At 48.9% G+C, this 23,804-nt stretch overlaps 1 protein-coding gene across 1 annotated transcript in view; it reads left to right on the top strand.

The window, feature by feature from the left end:
- LOC130333998 (uncharacterized) overlaps positions 1-23,804 on the top strand; it is a 70,578-nt gene that overhangs the window by 36,664 nt on the left and 10,110 nt on the right. The window contains 3 exon segments of the mRNA XM_056553857.1: positions 1,110-1,885; positions 1,887-2,218; positions 10,921-12,390. Of these exon segments, the coding sequence (XP_056409832.1) occupies positions 1,110-1,885; positions 1,887-2,218; positions 10,921-12,390 (2,578 nt within the window).

Below are 23,804 nucleotides of genomic sequence, written 5' to 3' on the forward strand. Positions count from 1 at the left end.
GAGGTTGTATATATACAGTTTATGGCCCCACAATATATGGAGGTTGTATATATACACAGTATATGGCCCCACAATATATGGAGGTTGTATATATACAGTATATGACCCCACACTATATGGAGGTTGTATATATACAGTATATGGCCCCACAATATATGGAGGTTGTATATATATACAGTATATGACCCCACAAGATATGGAGGTTGTATATACAGTATATGGCCCCACAATATATGGAGGTTGTGTATATACAGTATATGGCCCACAATATATGGAGGTTGTATATATACAGTATATGGCCCCACAATATATGGAGGTTGTATATATACAGTATATGGCCCCACAATATATGGAGGTTGTATATATACACTATATGGCCCCACAATATATGGAGGTTGTATATATACACTATATGGCCCTTTTATTATTGTTGGTTATCATTGTTGGATCTTCCCTGTATGGACATTAGGACATTTTCTGGGACAATCCAGTGATGTGAGGACTTGGAGTGAGGTTCGGTCATTGGGGCCCGGATGTCTCTGCCAACCTTTGTGTGGAGTCACAGAGCACAGGTCACAGAGCATGCCCAGAAAAGGAGTCACTATGATCCCCTCCAGTCTATTGTTTCCTATGATTATTTGGGGGGGGGGGTCCCATATTTGTAAATTCTGTTATAAGCAGAAAATCTCTGGTGAACATTCCCTAGAGTCAGTGCCCGGAGTGACCCCAAAAAGAAGGAAACTATAAAGGGGGGATCATCTCCTCTCCTCTGTGTTCTCTTCTGGGGTCAGGTGACCATCAAAAACTGCAGCAAAACTTCATGTGTGTTTCCAACCTAATAATATTTTATACATTTCCCATAATCCATTTTTATCCCAACAGAAAATCCCAGTAAGAATTCTGAGGGAAACTTCATGTTATCCCTGAATGATAAAGGAGAAGATGAAGATATGATGGAGCGCTCCTCAGGAGAAGACCTCCTTACCCCTAATGTCCATCCAGATCTATCCTGTAATAATCCACCTGATCATGAGGAACCTTCTCCTGACCAACCACACATTGTTACCACAAGGACAGATCAGGAACATGGGAAAGGTTTATATTGTGAGGAATGTGGAAAAGAGTTTACTAAAAGATCAGCTCTTGTTTTACATGAGAGAATTCACACAGGAGAGAAGCCATATTCATGTTCAGAATGTGAAAAATGTTTTACAAGTAAATCTAATCTTGTTCAACATGAGAGAATTCACACAGGAGAGAGGCCATATTCATGTTCAGAATGTGGAAAATGTTTTATAAGTAAAGCACATCTTGTTCAACATGAGAGAATTCACACAGGAGAGAAGCCATATTCATGTTCAGAATGTGAAAATGTTCAACATGAGAGAATTCACACAGGAGAGAAGCCATATTCATGTTCAGAATGTGGAAAATGTTTTGCAAGAAAATCACATCTTTCAACACATGTGAAAAATCACACAGGAAAGAAGTCATATTCATGTTCTGAATGTGGCAAATGTTTTATATGGAAATCACATCTTTCAATACATACGAGAATTCACACAGGAGAGAAGCCATATTTATGTTCAGAATGTGGAAAAAGTTTTACAAGTAAATCACATATTTTAATACATATGAGAAATCACACAAGAGAGAAGTCATATTCATGTTCTGAATGTGGCAAATGTTTTATATGGAAATCACATCTTTCAATACATACGAGAATTCACACAGGAGAGAAGCCATATTTATGTTCAGAATGTGGAAAAAGTTTTACACGTAAAGCATATCTTGTTCAACATGAAAGAATTCCCACAGGAGAGAAGCCATATTCATGTTCAGAATGTGGAAAATGTGTTGTAAGTAAATCCCATCTTTCACAACATGAAAAATCACACAGGAGAGAAGTCATATTCATGTTCTGAATGTGGTAAATGTTCTATATGTAAATCACATCTTTCAATACATACGAGAAATCACACAAGAGAGAAGTCCTATTCATGTTCTGAATGTGGCAAATGTTTTACAAGTAAAGCAAATCTTGGTATACCTGAGAGAACTCACACAGGAGAGAAACCATATTCATGTTCTGAATGTGGCAAATGTTTTACAAGTAAAGCAAATCTTGGTATACATGAGAGAACTCACAAAGGAGAGAAACCATTTTCATGTTCAGAATGTGGGAAATGTTTTAAAACTAAATCACAACTTTCTAGACGTGAGAGAAGTCACCCTGGAGACTGATAGATGAAATAATAAATGCTAAAAATATAATAATACGGAGAATGGAAATCTGAGATCTCAGGTAACAGTAAAATGTGATGTTTCTAAGTTCTGTTGTGAGAATTAACCCTCGAATAAACTCCATAATGAAACCTAAGCAGAAGCTAAAGCCAACATCATCTCTTGGTGATCAGCACCTGGGGTCATGTGACCTTTGTAGGTAAATAACGGTAATGAGAAGTAATATGTAATGCTATTGTGTATCATTTAGTAGTGACTTGTAGCTCTACACTACAGTATGATTGGATGATTTCTATGGATGATAATGATTGGTGATTACTATGTATTACCTCGGCCTCATTTCCATTAGAAATATTACTGATTGTATCTCATGTGTCACTTCTGTCCTATCAGGACACTTCTGTGTTGTCACCAATAACCCTTAGGCCGGGGTCACACACAGGGGGACTGTCTGGGAGCTCTACATAAAACAGAAAAGAGAAGAAACTAAGGCGAGGATACTGCGTTACACACACCCAATGGGCCAATAAATAGACAAAAAATGTAAACAGTGGAGCAGTCCTACTAGGCTATAGGTGAAAAGTAGAATTTAGAGAAAGCAGAGAGAGGTTGTGTCTAAATAAATTTACATTTTTTGGATATAATATAATAACTCTACGGTGAGGTCGTTGGCAGGGCCGTTGCTTCGGACAACTCCCAAAATAGGTTACATGAATGAAATGGTTAAAAAACAATGCATTTGGTAAAATATGGGACAAACAAAGTCTGCGCTACTGTGAGCGCGATGCGATATTCTGGATTGTCTTATCCTTATGAATGCTGGATAATACAAGTCACAAGTTCAGACGGTTAGTTTGGCGCAAGCAGTAATATTAAAATTGATCCTATACAGTGACCCCCCCGACCTACGATGGCCCCGACATACCATATATATACAGTGACCCCCCCGACCTACGATGGCCCCGACATACCATATATATACAGTGACCCCCAACCTACGATGGCCCCGACATACCATATATATACAGTGACCCCCCGACCTACGATGGCCCCGACATACCATATATATACAGTGACCCCCAACCTACGATGGCCCCGACATACCATATATATACAGTGACCCCCCCGACCTACGATGGCCCCGACATACCATATATATACAGTGACCCCCCCCAACCTACGATGGCCCCGACATACCATATATATATATATATATATATACAGTGCCCCCCCGACCTACGATGGCCCCGACATACCATATATATACAGTGACCCCCAACCTACGATGGCCCCGACATACCATATATATACAGTGACCCCCCGACCTACGATGGCCCCGACATACCATATATATACAGTGACCCCCCCGACCTACGATGGCCCCGACATACCATATATATACAGTGACCCCCCCCAACCTACGATGGCCCCGACATACCATATATATATATATACAGTGACCCCCCGACCTACGATGGCCCCAACATACCATATATATACAGTGACCCCCCCCCAACCTACGATAGCCCCGACATACCATATATATACAGTGACCCCCCCCCGACCTACGATGGCCCCGACATACCATATATATATATACAGTGACCCCCCCGACCTACGATGGCCCCGACATACCATATATATACAGTGACCCCCCCCCCGACCTACGATGGCCCCAACATACCATATATATACAGTGACCCCCCGACCTACGATGGCCCCAACATACCATATATATACAGTGACCCCCGACCTACGTTGGCCCCGACATACCATATATATACAGTGACCCCCCCGACCTACGATGGCCCCGACATACCATATATATACAGTGACCCCCCCGACCTACGATGGCCCCGACATACCATATATATACAGTGACCCCCCGACCTACGATGGCCCCGACATACCATATATATACAGTGACCCCTCTGACCTATGATGGCCCCGACATACCATATATATACAGTGACCCCCCCGACCTACGATGGCCCCGACATACCATATATATACAGTGACCCCCCCGACCTACGATGGCCCCGACATACCATATACATACAGTGACCCCGACATACGATCATTTCAGCATACGATCACTCTCAGAGTCCATCACATGGTGAAGGCAGCATCAACATACGATGCTTTTGTATGTCGGGGCCATCGCATAAACGGCTATCCTCCAGCGCAGACTGTTTCAGCTGCCCCCGGATAGCCGTTTACGGTGCCCCGTGTGGTCCGCTGACGATCACTTACCTGTCCTCGGGGCTCCGGCGCGTCCTCTTCGGGATCCCCTGCATCGTCGGCACTCTCCATCGTCGTCATCACGTCGTCCCGTCATCCAATAGGAGCAGCGTGCGTAGCGACGTGATGGAGGCGACGGAGAGCGAGGATACCGGGGAAGCGTCGGGGACACCACGGGGACGCGGCGACAGCGATGGACGGCGACATCCAGGGCAGCGGTGACGAGCGGTGACGGTCCGGAGCGGCGGGGACAGGTGAGTACAACTTCCTCTAACAGTGGTCTTCAACCTGCGGACCTCCAGATGTTGCAAAACTACAACTCCCAGCATGCCCGGACAGCCGTTGGCTGTCCAGGCATGCTGGGTGTTGTAGTTTTGCAACATCTGGAGGTCCGCAGGTTGTAGAGCACTGTCCTATACTTTACATTGCACGGATCCCTCAACATACGATGGTTTCAACAAACAATGGTCCATTTGGAACGGATTACCATCGTATGTTGAGGGACCACTGTATAGGGTTAAAGGTGTTCGGCAGTGCTGGAGACTCCCAAATATGAGCCCACTGTGTCCTGTCTGCGCAGGGCTGCTAAGATGCCATATATATGCGTATATCCGTGCTCGAGATTCAGCCTCTATACCCCGACGGCACGGGGATATTGTGTAAGAGGGAGATGGATAGTCGGCACTATGTGCCTCTTACCGGATCGTTTGGTGCTAGATGTATGATGTACGTGGTGTACGTGGCGGTGCCGGAGACCCTCCCAATCTGTGCCCCTCTGCCCCGACGGCACTGGGAAAGCTGTGAGAGGGAGATGGAAGTCCAGGTGTTCCAGGTTCCAGGAAGTCCATGGTGTTCCAGGTTGTCCCAATACTTATGCAAGTATGAAGTCTTGAACCAGACGCGTTTCGGGGGAGCCTTGTCCCCTTTTTCAATGGTGAGGATATAAAAGACTGAGTTCCTGGGAAAAATGCAAAACCGTAGATTTTATCCAACTTGAACTTGTTATATAAGGCTGCAATTTCCAGCCAAGCTCACTCAGTCTTTTATATCCTCACCATTGACAAAGGGGACAAGGCTCCCCCGAAACGCGTCTGGTTCAAGACTTCATACTTGCATAAGTATTGGGACAACCTGGAACACCCTACTACTTCAGGAGAGGGGCTGCAAACCAGGCAAGAGACCCACAGTACTGGACTCCCATCTCCCTCTCACAGCTTTCCCCGTGCCGTCGGGGCAGAGAGAGGCACAGATTGGGAGGGTCTCCGGCACCGCCGCGTACACCCCGTACATCATACATCTAGCACCAAACCATCCGGTAAGAGGCCATAGTATCCATCTCCCTCTTACACAATATCCCTGTGTCGTCGGGGTAAAGAGGCTGAATCTCGAGCACGGATATACGCATATATATGGCATCTTAGCAGCCCTGCGCAGACAGGACACAGTGGGCTCATATTTGGGAGTCTCCAGCACTGCCGAACACCTTTAACCCTATACAGTGATCCCTCAACATACGATGGTAATCTGTTCCAAATGGACCATCATTTTTTTAAACCATCGTATGTTGAGGGATCCGTGCAATGTAAAGTATAGGACAGTGGTCTACAACCTGCGGACCTCCAGATGTTACAAAACTACAACACCCAGCATGCCAGGACAGCCGTTGGCTGTCCGAGCATGCTGGGTGTTGTAGTTTTGTAACATCTGGAGTTCTGCAGGTTGTAGACCACTGTTAGAGTAAGTTGTACTCACCTGTCCCCGCCGCTCCGGACCGTCACCGCTCGTCACCGCTGCCCTGGATGTCGTCTTCCATCACTGTCACCGCGTCCCCGAGGCTCCGGCAAGGCCTCTGCTTCCCCGGCATCCTCGCTCTCCGTCGCCGCCATCACGTCGCTACGCACCCCGCTCCTATTGGATGACGGGACGATGTGATGACGACGATGGAGAGCGCCGACGATACAGGGGATCCCGAAGAGGACGCGCCGGAGCCCCGAGGACAGGTAAGTGATCATCAGCGGACCACACGGGGCACCGTAAACGGCTATCCGGGGGCAGCTGAAGCAGTCTGCGCTGGAGGATAGCCATTTATGCGATGGCCCCGACATACAAAAGCATCGTATGTTGATGCTGCCTTCACCATGTGATGGCCTCTGAGAGTGATCGTATGCTGAAATGATCGTATGTCGGGGCCATCGTAGGTCGGGGGGTCACTCTATGTATATGGAATGTCGGGGCCATCGTAGGTCGGGGGGTCACTGTATATATATGGTATGTCGGGGCCATCATAGGTCGGGGGGGGGGTCACTGTATATATATGGTATGTCGGGGCCATCGTAGGTCGGGGGTCATTGTATATATATGGTATGTCGGGGCCATCGTAGGTCGGGGGGTCACTGTATATATATGGTATGTCGGGGCCATCGTAGGTCGGGGGGTCACTGTATATATATGGTATGTCGGGGCCATCGTAGGTCGGGGGGTCACTGTATATATATGGTATGTCGGGGCCATCATAGGTCGGGGGGGGGTCACTGTATATATATGGTATGTCGGGGCCATCGTAGGTCGGGGGTCATTGTATATATATGGTATGTCGGGGCCATCGTAGGTCGGGGGGTCACTGTATATATATGGTATGTCGGGGCCATCATAGGTCGGGGGTCACTGTATATATATGGTATGTCGGGGCCATCTTAGGTCGGGGGGGTCACTGTATATATATGGTATGTCGGGGCCATCGTAGGTCGGGGGGGTCACTGTATATATATGGTATGTCGGGGCCATCGTAGGTCGGGGGGTCACTGTATATATATGGTATGTCGGGGCCATCGTAGGTCGGGGGGGGGTCACTGTATATATATATGGTATGTCGGAGCCATCGTAGGTCGGGGGGTCACTGTATATATATGGTATGTCGGGGCCATCGTAGGTCGGGGGGTCACTGTATATATATGGTATGTCGGGGCCATCATAGGTCGGGGGGGGGGTCACTGTATATATATGGTATGTCGGGGCCATCGTAGGTCGGGGGGTCACTGTATATATATGGTATGTCGGGGCCATCGTAGGTCGGGGGGTCACTGTATATATATGGTATGTCGGGGCCATCATAGGTCGGGGGTCACTGTATATATATGGTATGTCGGGGCCATCTTAGGTCGGGGGGGTCACTGTATATATATGGTATGTCGGGGCCATCGTAGGTCGGGGGGGTCACTGTATATATATGGTATGTCGGGGCCATCGTAGGTCGGGGGGTCACTGTATATATATGGTATGACGGGGCCATCGTAGGTCGGGGGGGGGTCACTGTATATATATATGGTATGTCGGAGCCATCGTAGGTCGGGGGGTCACTGTATATATATGGTATGTCGGGGCCATCGTAGGTCGGGGGGTCACTGTATATATATGGTATGTCGGGGCCATCGTAGGTCGGGGGGGTCACTGTATATATATGGTATGTCGGGGCCATCGTAGGTCGGGGGGTCACTGTATATATATGGTATGTCGGGGCCATCGTAGGTTGGGGGTCACTGTATATATATGGTATGTCGGGGCCATCGTAGGTCGGGGGGTCACTGTATATATATGGTATGTCGGGGCCATCGTAGGTCGGGGGGTCACTGTATATATATGGTATGTCGGGGCCATCGTAGGTCGGGGGGTCACTGTATATATATGGTATGTCGGGGCCATCGTAGGTTGGGGGTCACTGTATATATATGGTATGTCGGGGCCATCGTAGGTCGGGGGGTCACTGTATATATATGGTATGTCGGGGCCATCGTAGGTCGGGGGGTCACTGTATATATATGGTATGTCGGGGCCATCGTAGGTCGGGGGGTCACTGTATATATATGGTATGTCGGGGCCATCGTAGGTTGGGGGTCACTGTATATATATGGTATGTCGGGGCCATCGTAGGTCGGGGGGTCACTGTATATATATGGTATGTCGGGGCCATCGTAGGTCGGGGGGTCACTGTATATATATGGTATGTCGGGGCCATCGTAGGTTGGGGGTCACTGTATATATATGGTATGTTGGGGCCATCGTAGGTCGGGGGGTCACTGTATATATATGGTATGTCGGGGCCATCGTAGGTCGGGGGAGGGTCACTGTATAGGATCAATTTTAACATTACTGCTTGCGCCAAACTAACCGTCTGAACTTGTGACTTGTATTATCCAGCATTCATAAGGATAAGACAATCCAGAATATCGCATCGCGCTCACAGTAGCGCAGACTTTGTTTGTCCCATATTTTACCAAATGCATTGTTTTTTAACCATTTCATTCATGTAACCTATTTTGTGAGTTGTCCGAAGCAACGGCCCTGCCAACGACCTCACCGCAGAGTTATTATATTATATCCAAAAAATGTAAATTTATTTAGACACAACCTCTCTCTGCTTTCTCTAAATTCTACTTTTCACCTAGAGAAGGGAGTTCTGACCAATGGCAGCGCAGGACAGGGGGTTGCCATGGCAACCCCCCGTTCTGCCCGCCCCTGGATGTCGAGGGGATCAGGGAAGAAGATGGAGGCCGTACCTGCAGGAGAAGATGCCTGGGGACCTGGTATCTTCGCTGGAGCCTGCTGGATCTTTGCTCAGGTAGGGAATCGACAGTGGGGGGGGGGGGGGGAATTGAAACTGAAAGTAAATCGATCTTTACTGTGCCAACCACTAGGGGGGCCAAACTGCAACTCCCAGCATGCCCAGAGAGCCAAAGGCTGTCTGGGCATCCTGGGAGTTGTAGTTTTGCAACATCTGGAGGGTCACAGTTTGGAGACCACTGTTACAGTGGTGCCCAAACAGTAGCCCTCCAGATGTTGCCAAACTACAACTCTCAGCATGCTTCGACTGCCCAGGCATACTGGGAGTTGTAGTTCTGTAACATCTGTCCCTTCAGATTTAGCCATTTTCATGACATTTTTGAAAATTGCTGCTCTACTTTGAAGCCCTCTAATTTTTTCAAAAAGCAAAAATATGTCCATTTTATGAGGCCAACATATAGTGGACATATTGTGTTTGTGAAGAAAAATAAAAAATTTTTGGAATATCCATTTTCCTTACAAGCAGAGAGCTTCAAAGTTAGAAAAATGCAAAATTTTCAAAATTTTCATGAAATTTGGGGATTTTTCACCAAAAAAGGATGCAAGTAACGCTGAAAATTTACCACCAAAATAAAGTAGAATATGTCACGAAAAAACAATCTCAGAAACAGAATATTCGGTAAAAGCGTTTTCGCGTTATTAATTCGTAAAGTGACGGTGGTCAGAATTGCGAAAAAGGGCTCAGTCCTTAAGGTGAAAAAGGGCTGCGTCCTTAAGGGGTTAAAGGGGTACTCCGGTGAAAAACTTTTCTTTTTTTTTAATCAACTGGTGCCAGAAAGTTAAACAGATTTGTAAATTACTTCTATTAAAAAATCTTAATCCTTCCTGTACTTATTAGCTGCTGAATACTACAGTCCATTTTAAGAACTGCCCAGAGTAAAAGGAAATCCCCATAGCAAACATATGCTGTTCTGGACAGTTCCTAAAATGGACAGAGATGTCAGCAGAGAGCACTGTGCTCATGATGTCAGCAGAGAGCTCTGTGTTTCAAAAAGAAAAGAATTTCCGCTGTAGTATTCAGCAGCTAATAAGTACAGGAAGGATTAAGATTTTTTAATAGAAGTAATTTACAAATCTGTATAACTTTCTGGCACCACTTGATTTAAAAAAAAAAAAAAGTTTGTCACCAGAGTACCCCTTTAACAACATTTTTGCATGACACGTGTGGACTTACCTAATTTATTATATTATATGCACCTTTTTGATAAATTTGGTGAAAATATATAAAAATAAACAACTACAAACTGTGTAGAAAATCCCTTCAGCTGTCAACACTGATCAGTCCCCCCCTCCCCACTGATCAGTATTTTTAGGCAAAACCAGGAATTGATTCAAAGCACAGAGAACCGTGCAAATCTTTTCATTGTAGTTCTTTGTGGTGTTAGTTCTGCTCCTGTTTTTGGGTAAAAAATCGGGAATAATAATCCTGTGTGAAGGGGGCGTGGCTATCAGCCGAAGAGAACGGAGGCATCTTTAGAGCTCTGCCGCTGAAATTGGTGTGTAACCCCTTCGATCCCCCATGTTCTCAGAGGCTCCGCTGTTCTTACCGCCGGTGAGGCACCTTGTGGAGCTCCAGTGCTCAGGGGCCGGGCTGCCCGCACGCTGAGTTGCGATTTCTCTCCTATTTGACAAGGGGCGCAGCACCTCACATCTTGGGGCATCTGCAGTGCTGCGGCAGGGACCTGAAGTTCTGGCCTAACCAGGACATTAGATTTCAGGTGAGTCCCCATTTTGCCCTCCTCCTCCTTTCACTGCTCCCACCACGTGGACTACAGACGTGTCCTGCCAGTGTCGTGGTTCTCACTGTTTACCCATCAGGCCCTTCGTCCGTCTGTGAGCTTTACATTCATACAATAGACACAACACACAGCTCCTTCTACTCCATTGTAGCAGCCCCGCACTCTACCCGCATTGCCCTTATACCATTACCCGCACTGCCCTTATACCTTTACCCGCACTGCCCTTATACCATTACCCTCACTGCCCTTATACCATTACCCGCACTGCCCTTATACCTTTACCCGCACTGCCCTTATACCTTTACCCGCATTGCCCTTATACCATTACCCGCACTGCCCTTATACCATTACCCGCACTGCCCTTATACCTTTACCCTCACTGCCCTTATACCATTACCCGCACTGCCCTTATACCTTTACCTGCACTGTCCTTATACCATTACCCGCACTGCCCTTATACCTTTACCCGCACTGCCCTTATACCTTTACCTGCACTGTCCTTATACCTTTACCCGCACTGCCCTTATACCATTACCCGCACTGCCCTTATACCATTACCCGCACTGCCCTTATACCATTACCCTCACTGCCCTTATACCATTACCCGCACTGCCCTTATACCATTACCCTCACTGCCCTTATACCATTACCCGCACTGCCCTTATACCTTTACCTGCACTGTCCTTATACCTTTACCCGCACTGCCCTTATACCATTACCCGCACTGCCCTTATACCTTTACCCGCACTGCCCTTATACCATTACCTGCACTGCCCTTATACCTTTACCCGCACTGCCCTTATACCATTACCCGCACTGCCCTTATACCTTTACCCGCACTGCCCTTATACCATTACCCTCACTGCCCTTATACCATTACCCGCACTGCCCTTATACCTTTACCCGCACTGCCCTTATACCTTTACCCGCATTGCCCTTATACCATTACCCGCACTGCCCTTATACCATTACCCGCACTGCCCTTATACCATTACCCTCACTGCCCTTATACCATTACCCGCACTGCCCTTATACCTTTACCTGCACTGTCCTTATACCATTACCCGCACTGCCCTTATACCTTTACCCGCACTGCCCTTATACCTTTACCTGCACTGTCCTTATACCTTTACCCGCACTGCCCTTATACCATTACCCGCACTGCCCTTATACCATTACCCGCACTGCCCTTATACCATTACCCTCACTGCCCTTATACCATTACCCGCACTGCCCTTATACCATTACCCTCACTGCCCTTATACCATTACCCGCACTGCCCTTATACCTTTACCTGCACTGTCCTTATACCTTTACCCGCACTGCCCTTATACCATTACCCGCACTGCCCTTATACCTTTACCCGCACTGCCCTTATACCATTACCTGCACTGCCCTTATACCTTTACCCGCACTGCCCTTATACCATTACCCGCACTGCCCTTATACCTTTACCCGCACTGCCCTTATACCATTACCTGCACTGCCCTTATACCTTTACCCGTACTGCCCTTATACCTTTACCCGCATTGCCCTTATACCTTTACCCGTACTGCCCTTATACCATTACCCGCACTGCCCTTATACCTTTACCCATACTGCCCTTATACATTTACCCGTACTGCCCTTATACCTTTACCCGCACTGCCCTTATACCATTACCCGCACTGCCCTTATACCTTTACCCGCACTGCCCTTATACTTTTACGCGCACTCAGCACACTGCCCTTACACCTTTACCCGCACTGCCCTTATAGCTTTACCCGCACTGCCCTTATACCTTTACCCGCACTGCCCTTATAGCTTTACCCGCACTGCCCTTATACTTTTACCCACACTCAGCGCACTGCCCTTATACCTTTACCCGCACTCAGCGCACTGACCTTATACCTTTACCCGCACTGCCCTTATACCTTTTATTTATGTCCACAGAAGAATATCAACCAATGGAATGATAGAACAATCACATGTGTTTCCAATTACATATAGCTACATAGGCAGTTTAGACAAAACCATCTAAGGACAGACAATATATGTATAGCATCTTCTCTTTTGGTAGAGGAAACACAGCTTATGATGTAATGTCTCCGATACAGCAGCTTATGGGGTAATGTCTCCCATACAGCAGCTCATGGGGCAACGTCTCCCATACAGCAACTCATGGGGCAACGTCTCCCATACAGCAACTCATGGGGCAACGTCTCCCATACAGCAACTCATGGGGCAACGTTTCCCATACAGCAACTCATGGGGCAACGTCTCCCATACAGCAACTCATGGGGCAACGTCTCCCATACAGCAACTCATGGGACAACGTTTCCCATACAGCAACTCATGTGGCAACGTCTCCCATACAGCAACTCATGGGTCAACGTCTGATACAACAGCTCATGGGGCAACGTCTCCCATACAGCAACTCATGGGTCAACGTCTCCCATACAGCAGCTCATGGGGCAACGTCTCCCATACAGCAGTGCATGCGGCAACGTCTCCCATACAGCAACTCATGGGGCAACGTTTCCCATACAGCAACTCATGGGGCAACGTCTCCCATACAGCAACTCATGGGGCAACGTCTCCCATACAGCAACTCATGGGGCAACGTCTGATACAACAGCTCATGGGGCAACGTCTCCCATACAGCAACTCATGGGTCAACGTCTCCCATACAGCAGCTCATGGGCCAACGTCTCCCATACAGCAGCTCACGGGGCAACGTTTCCCATACAGCAACTCATGGGGAAACGTCTCCCATACAGCAACTCATGGGGCAACGTTTCCCATACAGCAACTCATGTGGCAACGTCTGATACAACAGCTCATGGGGCAACGTCTCCCATACAGCAGCTCATGGGGCAACGTCTCCCATACAGCAACTCATGGGGCAACGTTTCCCATACAGCAACTCATGGGTCAACATCTCCCATACACCAACTCATGGGTCAACCTCTCCCATACAGCAGCTCATGGGGCAACGTCTGATACAACAGCTATGGAACAGACAAATCAGGAACAAGAGAAAACTATCCTTGGAGAGATGGGTTATCGGCTCTTTATCTCTCTCTCTGGGCAGGTGGTTTTACATCATGGTATATTGATAACATATAGTGAAATAATGTTTAAACCCTGAAATTACCATATCGCCCCATCATACAAAACGAAAAACTAGCATTTAGTAATAATAAAAAAAAAAAAAACAGCGCAATAAAGACCGGGAAATCTACAAGATTGGGCAGAAAGAGGCCAAGCAAGTTATAAGAACTTCTTTAACCCTTAACCTATCCAGCTCCTCCTTCATCACACAATTCATGTCGCCTTGGACCAGCACCGGGCATTTTTAGACAAATAGAATCCAAATAATTTTTTTTACAATGTCGGATGAATACGGAGGGGGTATGTACACGAATGCTAATATATATATCAAATGTTGTAACTTACCACATAGAAAAACAAATCTACTTTCCCGATCCAATAATCTATCCTTTAATTCCCATCGTACGTTTTTATCAATGAACACTGTGACCCCTCTTGAGCAAGAAGTAAAAAATGAATGTTAGTAACGTGCCCACCAACCAAATGTGCCATGTCCTTCGTTACGTGGGTTTCCAATAACCCCACAATCCCTGGAGCATGATTTTTCAAAACACCCATAACTGCCATTCTTTTAACCCCTACAGGACCCATGACGTACCGCTACGTCATGACACCCTGGGTCTTAAGGACCCATGACCTAACGGTACGTCCGTGGGAATTCCAGTCCCCGCAGCGCGACAGGCGTGGACCGGACCGGGGTGACTGCTGATATCGATCAGCAGGCACCCCGCGCAAATGCCCAGGGGGGTTCATCAGACCCCCAGGGTCGGCGATCATGTCGGTGAATTCACACCAGCGATTTGCGGGTTTTTCCGGGTCATACGGGTCTATGGTGACCTGGAAAATAAGGGGGATCGGGGTTGTCCAAGACACCCAGGATCCACCTGAAGGGATAGGAGTGAGGTGGCAGGGGTGCCACCCCTCCTATCCCTGCTATTGGTTGTCTAGAAGCGACAACCAATAGCAGATCGGGGGCGGGGGGGGTTAACTTTCGGTTTCCCCGTTCGGGAAACCAACGAGGACCGGCGCCGAAGGTCCACTTACCCATCAGCGGAGGCGACGATCGGGCGCGGTGATCGGCGGCAGCAGAGGACGGGGATGAGGCTCCCAGGATCCTACAGAAGCCGGTGAGTTGCCTAGCAACATCTGGAGGGCTACAGTTTGAGACCACTATACAGTGGTCTCTAAACTGTAGCCCTCCAGATGTTGCAAAACTTAACTCCCAGCATGCCCAGACACCTTTACCCGTACTGCCCTTATACCTTTACCCGCACTGCCCTTATACCTTTACCCGCACTGCTCTTATACCTTTACCCGCACTGCCCTTATACCTTTACCCTCACTGCCCTTATACCTTTACCCGCACTGCCCTTATACCTTTACCCGCACTGCCCTTACACCTTTACCCGCACTGCCCTTACACCTTTACCCGCACTGCCCTTACACTTTTACCCGCACTGCCCTTACACCTTTACCCGCACTGCCCTTACACCTTTACCCGTACTGCCCTTACACCTTTACCCGCACTGTCCTTACACCTTTACCTGCACTACCCTTACACTTTTACCCGCTCTGCCCTTACACCTTTACCCGCACTGCCCTTACACCTTTACCCGCACTGCCCTTACAACTTTACCCACACTGCCCTTATACCTTTACCCGCACTGCCCTTACACCTTTACCCGCACTGCCCTTACACCTTTACCCGCACTGCCCTTACACCTTTACCCGCACTGCCCTTATACCTTTACCCGCACTGCCCTTATACCTTTACCCACACTGCCCTTATAGCTTTACCCGCACTGCCCTTATAGCTTTACCCGCACTGCCCTTATACCTTTACCCGCACTCAGCGCACTGCCCTTACACCTTTACCCGCACTGCCCTTATAGCTTTATCCGCACTGCCCTTATACCTTTACCCGCACTGCCCTTACACCTTTACCCGCACTGCCCTTACACTTTTACCCGCACTGCCCTTACACCTTTACCCGTACTGCCCTTACACCTTTACCCGCACTGTCCTTACACCTTTACCCGCACTACCCTTACACCTTTACCCGCACTGCCCTTACACCTTTACCCGCACTGCCCTTACACCTTTACCCGCACTGCCCTTACAACTTTACCCGCACTGCCCTTATACCTTTACCCGCACTGCCCTTATACCTTTACCCGCACTGCCCTTATACCTTTACCCGCACTGCCCTTATAGCTTTACCCGCACTGCCCTTATAGCTTTACCCGCACTGCCCTTATACCTTTACCCGCACTGCCCTTACACCTTTACCCGCACTGCCCTTATAGCTTTACCCGCACTGCCCTTATACCTTTACCCGCACTGCCCTTATAGCTTTACCCGCACTGCCCTTATACTTTTACCCACACTCAGCGCACTGCCCTTATACCTTTACCCGCACTCAGCGCACTGCCCTTATACCTTTACCCGCACTGCCCTTATACCTTTTATTTATGTCCACAGAAGAATATCAACCAATGGGATGATAGAACAATGACATGTGTTTCCAATTACATATAGCTACATAGGCAGTTTAGACAAAACCATCTAAGGACAGACAATATATGTATAGCATCTTCTCTTTTGGTAGAGGAAACACAGCTTATGATGTAATGTCTCCCATACAGCAGCTCATGGGGCAACGTCTCCCATACAGCAACTCATGGGGCAACGTTTCCCATACAGCAACTCATGGGGCAACGTCTCCCATACAGCAACTCATGGGGCAACGTTTCCCATACAGCAACTCATGTGGCAACGTCTCCCATACAGCAACTCATGGGTCAACGTCTCCCATACAGCAGCTCATGGGGCAACGTCTCCCATACAGCAGCTCATGGGGCAACGTCTCCCATACAGCAGTGCATGCGGCAACGTCTCCCATACAGCAACTCATGGGGCAACATCTCCCATACAGCAACTCATGGGGCAATGTCTCCCATACAGCAACTCATGGGGCAACGTTTCCCATACAGCAACTCATGGGGCAACGTCTGATACAACAGCTCATGGGGCAACGTCTCCCATACAGCAACTCTTGGGTCAACGTCTCCCATACAGCAGCTCATGGGCCAACGTCTCCCATACAGCAGCTCACGGGGCAACGTCTCCCATACAGCAACTCATGGGGCAACGTTTCCCATACAGCAACTCATGGGGCAACGTCTCCCATACAGCAACTCATGTGGCAACGTCTGATACAACAGCTCATGGGGCAACGTCTCCCATACAGCAGCTCATGGGGCAACGTCTCCCATACAGCAACTCATGGGGCAACATTTCCCATACAGCAACTCATGGGTCAACGTCTCCCATACAGCAGCTCATGTGGCAACGTCTGATACAACAGCTATGGAACAGACAAATCAGGAACAAGAGAAAACTATCCTTGGGGAGATGGGTTATCGGCTCTTTATCTCTCTCTCTGGGCAGGTGGTTTTACATCATGGTATATTGATAACATATAGTGAAATAATGTTTAAACCCTGAAATTACCATATCGCCCCATCATACAAAACGAAAAACTAGCATTTAGTAATAATAAAAAAAAAACAGCGCAATAAACACCGGGAAATCTACAAGATTGGGCAGAAAGAGGCCAAGCAAGTTATAAGAACTTCTTTAACCCTTAACCTATCCAGCTCCTCCTTCATCACACAATTCATGTCGCCTTGGACCAGCACCGGGCATTTTTAGACAAATAGAATCCATATAATTTTTTTACAATGTCGGATGAATACGGAGGGGGTATGTACACGAATGCTAATATATATATCAAATGTTGTAACTTACCACATAGAAAAATAAATCTACTTTCCCGATCCAATAATCTATCCTTTAATTCCCATCGTACGTTTTTATCAATGAACACTGTGACCCCTCTTGAGCAAGAAGTAAAAAATGAATGTTAGTAATGTGCCCACCAACCAAATGTGCCATGTCCTTCGTTACGTGGGTTTCCAATAACCCCACAATCCCTGGAGCATGATTTTTCAAAACACCCATAACTGCCATTCTTTTAACCCCTACAGGACCCATGACGTACCGCTACGTCATGACACCCTGGGTCTTAAAGACCCATGACCTAACGGTACGTCCGTGGGAATTCCAGTCCCCGCAGCGCGACAGGCGTGGACCGGACCGGGGTGACTGCTGATATCGATCAGCAGGCACCCCGCGCAAATGCCCAGGGGGGTTCATCAGACCCCCAGTGTCGGCGATCGTGTCGGTGAATTCACACCAGCGATTTGCGGTTTTTCCGGGTCATACGGGTCTATGGTGACCTGGAAAATAAGGGGGATCGGGGTTGTCCAAGACACCCAGGATCCACCTGAAGGGATAGGAGTGAGGTGGCAGGGGTGCCACCCCTCCTATCCCTGCTATTGGTTGTCTAGAAGCGACAACCAATAGCAGATCGGGGGCGGGGGGGGGGGGGTTAACTTTCGGTTTCCCCGTTCGGGAAACCGACGAGGACCGGCGCCGAAGGTCCACTTACCCATCAGCGGAGGCGACGATCGGGCGCGGTGATCGGCGGCAGCAGAGGACGGGGATGAGGCTCCCAGGATCCTACAGAAGCCGGTGAGTTGCCTAGCAACATCTGGAGGGCTACAGTTTGAGACCACTATACAGTGGTCTCTAAACTGTAGCCCTCCAGATGTTGCAAAACTTAACTCCCAGCATGCCTTTGGCTGTCCGGGCATGCTGGGAGTTGTAGTTTTGCCACAGCTGGAGGCACACTGGGTGGGAAACAATGCTCTAAACTGTAGCCCTCCAGATGTTGCAAAACTGCAAATCCCAGCATGCCAAAACAGCAAACAGCTGTCTCGGCATGCTGGGAGTTGTAGTTACGTACCTCCAGCTGTTGCATAACTACATCTCCCAGCATGCCCTTTGGCGATCAGTACATGCTGGGAGTTGTAGTTTTGCAACAGCTGGAGGCACACTGGTTGGAAAATACTGAGTTAGGTAACAGAACCTAACTGAAGGTTTTCCAACCAGTGTGTCTTCAGCTGTTGCAAAAGTACAACTCCCAGCATGCACGGTCTGTCAGTACATGCTGGGAGTTGTAGTTTTGAAACAGCTGGAGGTTTGCCCCCCCCCCCCCCCCCCCGCCCCATGTGAACGTACAGGGTACATTCACACGGGCAGGTTTACAGTAAGTTTTCTGCTTCAAGGATGAGCTGCCGCAAATTTTTCGCCGAAGCGCAAACTCCTAGCGGGAAACTCACTGTAAACCTCTGCCAGTGCGAATGTACCCTAAAAACACTACAGTACACTAACACATAATAAAGAGTAAAACACAACCTATACACCCCCTTACACTGTCCCCCCCCCAATAAAAATGAAAAACGTATTGTATGGCAGTTTTTCCAAAACGGAGCCTCCAGCTGTTGCAAAACAACAACTCCCAGCATTTCCGGACAGCCACTGACTATCCAGGCATGTTGAGAGTTTTACAACAGCTGGAGGCACCCTGTTTTGGAATCACTGGCGTAGACTACCCCTATGTCCACCCCTATGCAATCCCTAATTTAGTCCTCCTAATGCGCATGGTGCTCTCTCACTTCGGAGCCCTGTCGTATTTCAAGGAAACAGTTTAGGGCCACATATGGGGTATTTCCGTACTCGGGAGAAATTGCACTACAAATTTTGGGGGTCTTTTATTCCTTTTACCCCTTATGAAAAGTAAAAGTTGGGGCTATACCAGCCTGTTAGTGTAAAAAAATAAAAATGTTTACACTAACATGCTGGTGTTGCCCCATACTTTTTATTTTCACAAGCGGTAAGTACGGAAATACCCCAAAGGTGGGTGTAAAATGTTCTGCGGACGCACAACAAGGCTCAGGAGTCAGATTTCACTATGTACATTTGAGGCCTAAATTGGTGATTTGCACAGGGGTGGCTGATTTTACAGTGGTTCTGACATAAACGCAAAAAATAAATACCCACATGTGACCTTAACACCCACATAGTGAGCCTTAACACCCACAGGTGTTTGAAGAATTTTCATTAAAGTTGGATGGGAAAATTAAAAAAAAAAAAATTACAGTGAGCATTTACGCCCCACAGGTGTCTGACAGATTTTTGGAACAGTGGTCCGTGAAAATGAAAAATTTTATTTTTCATTTGCACAGTCCACTATTCCAAAGATCTGTCAAATGCCAGTGGGGTGTAAAAGCTCACTGTACCCCGTATTACAATACATGAGGGGTGTAGTTTCCAAAATGGGGTCACATGTGGGGGGGTCCACTGTTCTGGCACCACAGGGGGCTTTGTAAACGCACATGGCCCCCGACTTCCATTCCAAACAAATATTCTTTCCAAAAGCTCAATGGCGCTCCTTCTCTTCTGAGCATTGTAGTTTGCCAGCAGAGCACTTGATGTCCACACATGGGATGTTTCCATACTCAGAAGAAATGGGGTCACAAATTTGGGGGGTCATTTTCTCCTATTACCCCTAGTTTCCAAAATAGTATGCCATGTGTTTTTTTTTTTTTGGGCTGTTCTGGCAGCATTGGGGCTTCCTAAATGCGACATGCCCCCCAAAAACCATTTCAGCTAAATTTGCTTTCCAAAAGCCAAATGTGACTCCTTCTCTTCTGAGCATTGTAGTGCACCTGCAGAGCACTTGACGTCCACACATGGGGTATTTCCATACTCAGAAGAAATGGGGTTACAAATTTTGGGGGGCATTTTCTCCTGTTACCCCTTGTAAAAATAAAACATTTTGGGAAAACTAGCATTTTAGTAAAAAAAAAAAATTACTAAATCATTTACACATCCAAATTTAACAAAAAGTTGTCAAACACCTGTGGGGTGTTGTTACGCCTAGCGCTCCGGGTCCCCGCTCCTCCCCGGAGCGCTTACGGCGTCTCTCTCTCCGCAGCGCCCCGGACGGTCCCGCTGACCGGGAGCGCTGCACTGTCATGGCCGTCGGGGATGCGATTCGCACAGCGGGACGCGCCCGCTCGCGAATCGCATCCCAGGTCACTTACCCGTTCCCGTCCCCTGCTGTATCTTCAGCAGTCAGAGAGGTTGAGCCGTTGCTAGTGGATACGACCTGGTCACTACCGCCGCAGCAAGACCATCCCGCTTTGCGGCGGGCTCTGGTGAACACCAGTAGTGACTTAGAACCGGTCCACTAGCACGGTCCACGCCTATCCCTCTCTGGCACAGAGGATCCACCTCCTGCCAGCCGGCATCGTGACAGTAGATCCGGCCATGGATCCCGCTGAGGTTCCCCTGCCTTATATCTCTGATATCACCACGGTGGTCGCCCAGCAATCCCGACAGATCGCCCATCTAACCCACCAGCTGTCGGAAGTGTCCACCATGGTGCAGCAACTTCAGTCGCAACTTCTGCCTCTGCTACAGCAGCAACCATCTCCTCCGCCAGCTCCTGCACCCCTTCCGCAGCGAGTGGCCACTCCTAGCCTCCGCTTGTCCTTGCCGGACAAATTTAATGGGGACTCTAAGTTTTGCCGTGGCTTTCTTTCGCAATGTTCCCTGCACTTGGAGATGATGTCGGACCAGTTTCCTACTGAAAGGTCTAAGGTGGCTTTCGTAGTCAGCCTTCTGTCTGGAAAAGCCCTGTCATGGGCCACACCGCTCTGGGACCGCAATGACCCCGTCACTGCCTCTGTACACTCCTTCTTCTCGGAAATTCGAAGTGTCTTTGAGGAACCTGCCCGAGCCTCTTCTGCTGAGACTGCCCTGCTGAACCTGGTCCAGGGTAATTCTTCCGTTGGCGAGTACGCCATACAATTCCGTACTCTTGCTTCTGAACTATCCTGGATTAATGAGGCCCTCTGCGCGACCTTTAAAAAAGGCCTATCCAGCAACATTAAAGATGTTCTGGCCGCACGAGAAACTCCTGCTAACCTGCATGAACTCATTCATCTAGCCACTCGCATTGACATGCGTTTTTCATAGAGGCATCAAGAGCTCCGCCAGGAAAAAGACTTAGATCTCTGGACACCTCTCCCACAGTCTCCATTGCAATCTGCGCCTAGGCCTCCCGCCGAGGAGGCCATGCAAGTGGATCGGTCTCGCCTGACCCTGGAAGAGAGGAATCGCCGTAGGGAAGAGAATCTTTGCCTGTACTGTGCCAGTACCGAACATTTTTTGGTGGATTGCCCTATCCGTCCTCCACGTCTGGGAAACGCACGCTCGCACCCAGCTCTCGTGGGTGTGGCATCTCTTGATGCTAAGTCGGCTTCTCCACGTCTCACGGTGCCTGTACGGATTTCTCCTTCAGCCAACTCTTCCCTCTCAGCCGTGGCCTGCCTGGACTCTGGTGCCTCTGGGAATTTTATTCGGGAGTCCTTGGTGAATAAATTCCGCATCCCGGTGACCCGTCTCGTCAAGCCACTCCACATTTCCGCGGTCAACGGAGCCAGGTTGGATTGCACCGTGCGTTACCGCACGGAGCCCCTCCTAATGTGCATCGGAACTCATCACGAAAAAATTGAGTTTTTGGTCCTCTCCAATTGCACTTCCGAAATTCTCCTTGGACTACCCTGGCTTCAACACCATTCCCCAACCCTGGATTGGTCCACAGGGGAGATCAAGAGCTGGGGTACCTCTTGTTTCAAGGACTGCCTTAAACCGGTTCCCAGTACTCCCTGCCGTGACCCTGTGTGTTCCCCTGTATCCGGTCTCCCTAAAGTCTTTATGGACTCTGCCTGCCATAAGAAGCGCCTCTCCCCCCCTCCCAGTCCAGTCAGGCAAGCCTCGGTGCCTCCTCATGGCCCCCGTCCTGGTGTCACACTGCCCCGTGCCAGGCCTCGCCCTCTGCCCTCCCTTCCCATTCCCACTCCTGCTGTACTGCCTGCCGTTGAGGAATCCCTCCATTCTTTCCCGGTGTCCTCATCCCAGGGGAGGCAGTTACCGGACAAAGAGAAGGGGAGACCTAAGGGGGGGGGGTACTGTTACGCCTAGCGCTCCGGGTCCCCGCTCCTCCCCGGAGCGCTTACGGCGTCTCTCTCTCCGCAGCGCCCCGGACGGTCCCGCTGACCGGGAGCGCTGCACTGTCATGGCCGTCGGGGATGCGATTCGCACAGCGGGACGCGCCCGCTCGCGAATCGCATCCCAGGTCACTTACCCGTTCCCGTCCCCTGCTGTCATGTGCTGGCGCGCGCGGCTCCGCTCTCTAGGACGCGCGCGCGCCAGCTCCCTGAGACTTAAAGGGCCAGTGCACCAATGATTGGTGCCTGGCCCAATTAGCTCAATTGGCTTCCACCTGCTCCTAGACTATATCTGATCTCTGCCCCTGCACTCCCCTGCCGGATCTTGTTGCCTTAGAGCCTAGTGAAAGCGTTACTGTGTTGTCCTTACTGTGTACTTGACCTCCTGCTATTACCTTCTGACTACGATCCTTGCTGCCTGCCCCGACCTTCTGCTACGTCCGACCTTGCTTCTGTCTACTCCCTTGTACCGCGCCTATCTTCAGCAGTCAGAGAGGTTGAGCCGTTGCTAGTGGATACGACCTGGTCACTACCGCCGCAGCAAGACCATCCCGCTTTGCGGCGGGCTCTGGTGAACACCAGTAGTGACTTAGAACCGGTCCACTAGCACGGTCCACGCCTATCCCTCTCTGGCACAGAGGATCCACCTCCTGCCAGCCGGCATCGTGACAGGTGTAAAGGCTAACTGGACCCCTTGTTACATTCCTTGAGGGGTGTAGTTTCCAAAATAGTATGCCATGTGTTTTTTTTATTTATTTATTTATTTTTTGCTGTTCTGGCACCATAGGGGCTTCTTAAATGTGACATGCCCCACAAAAACCATTTCAGGAAAACTCACTCTCCAAAATCCCCTTGTCGCTCTTTCCCTTCTGAGCCCTCTACTGCG

The sequence above is a fragment of the Hyla sarda genome, unplaced genomic scaffold (genome assembly GCF_029499605.1).
Source record: "Hyla sarda isolate aHylSar1 unplaced genomic scaffold, aHylSar1.hap1 scaffold_422, whole genome shotgun sequence".
Classification (NCBI taxonomy): Eukaryota; Metazoa; Chordata; class Amphibia; order Anura; family Hylidae; genus Hyla; species Hyla sarda.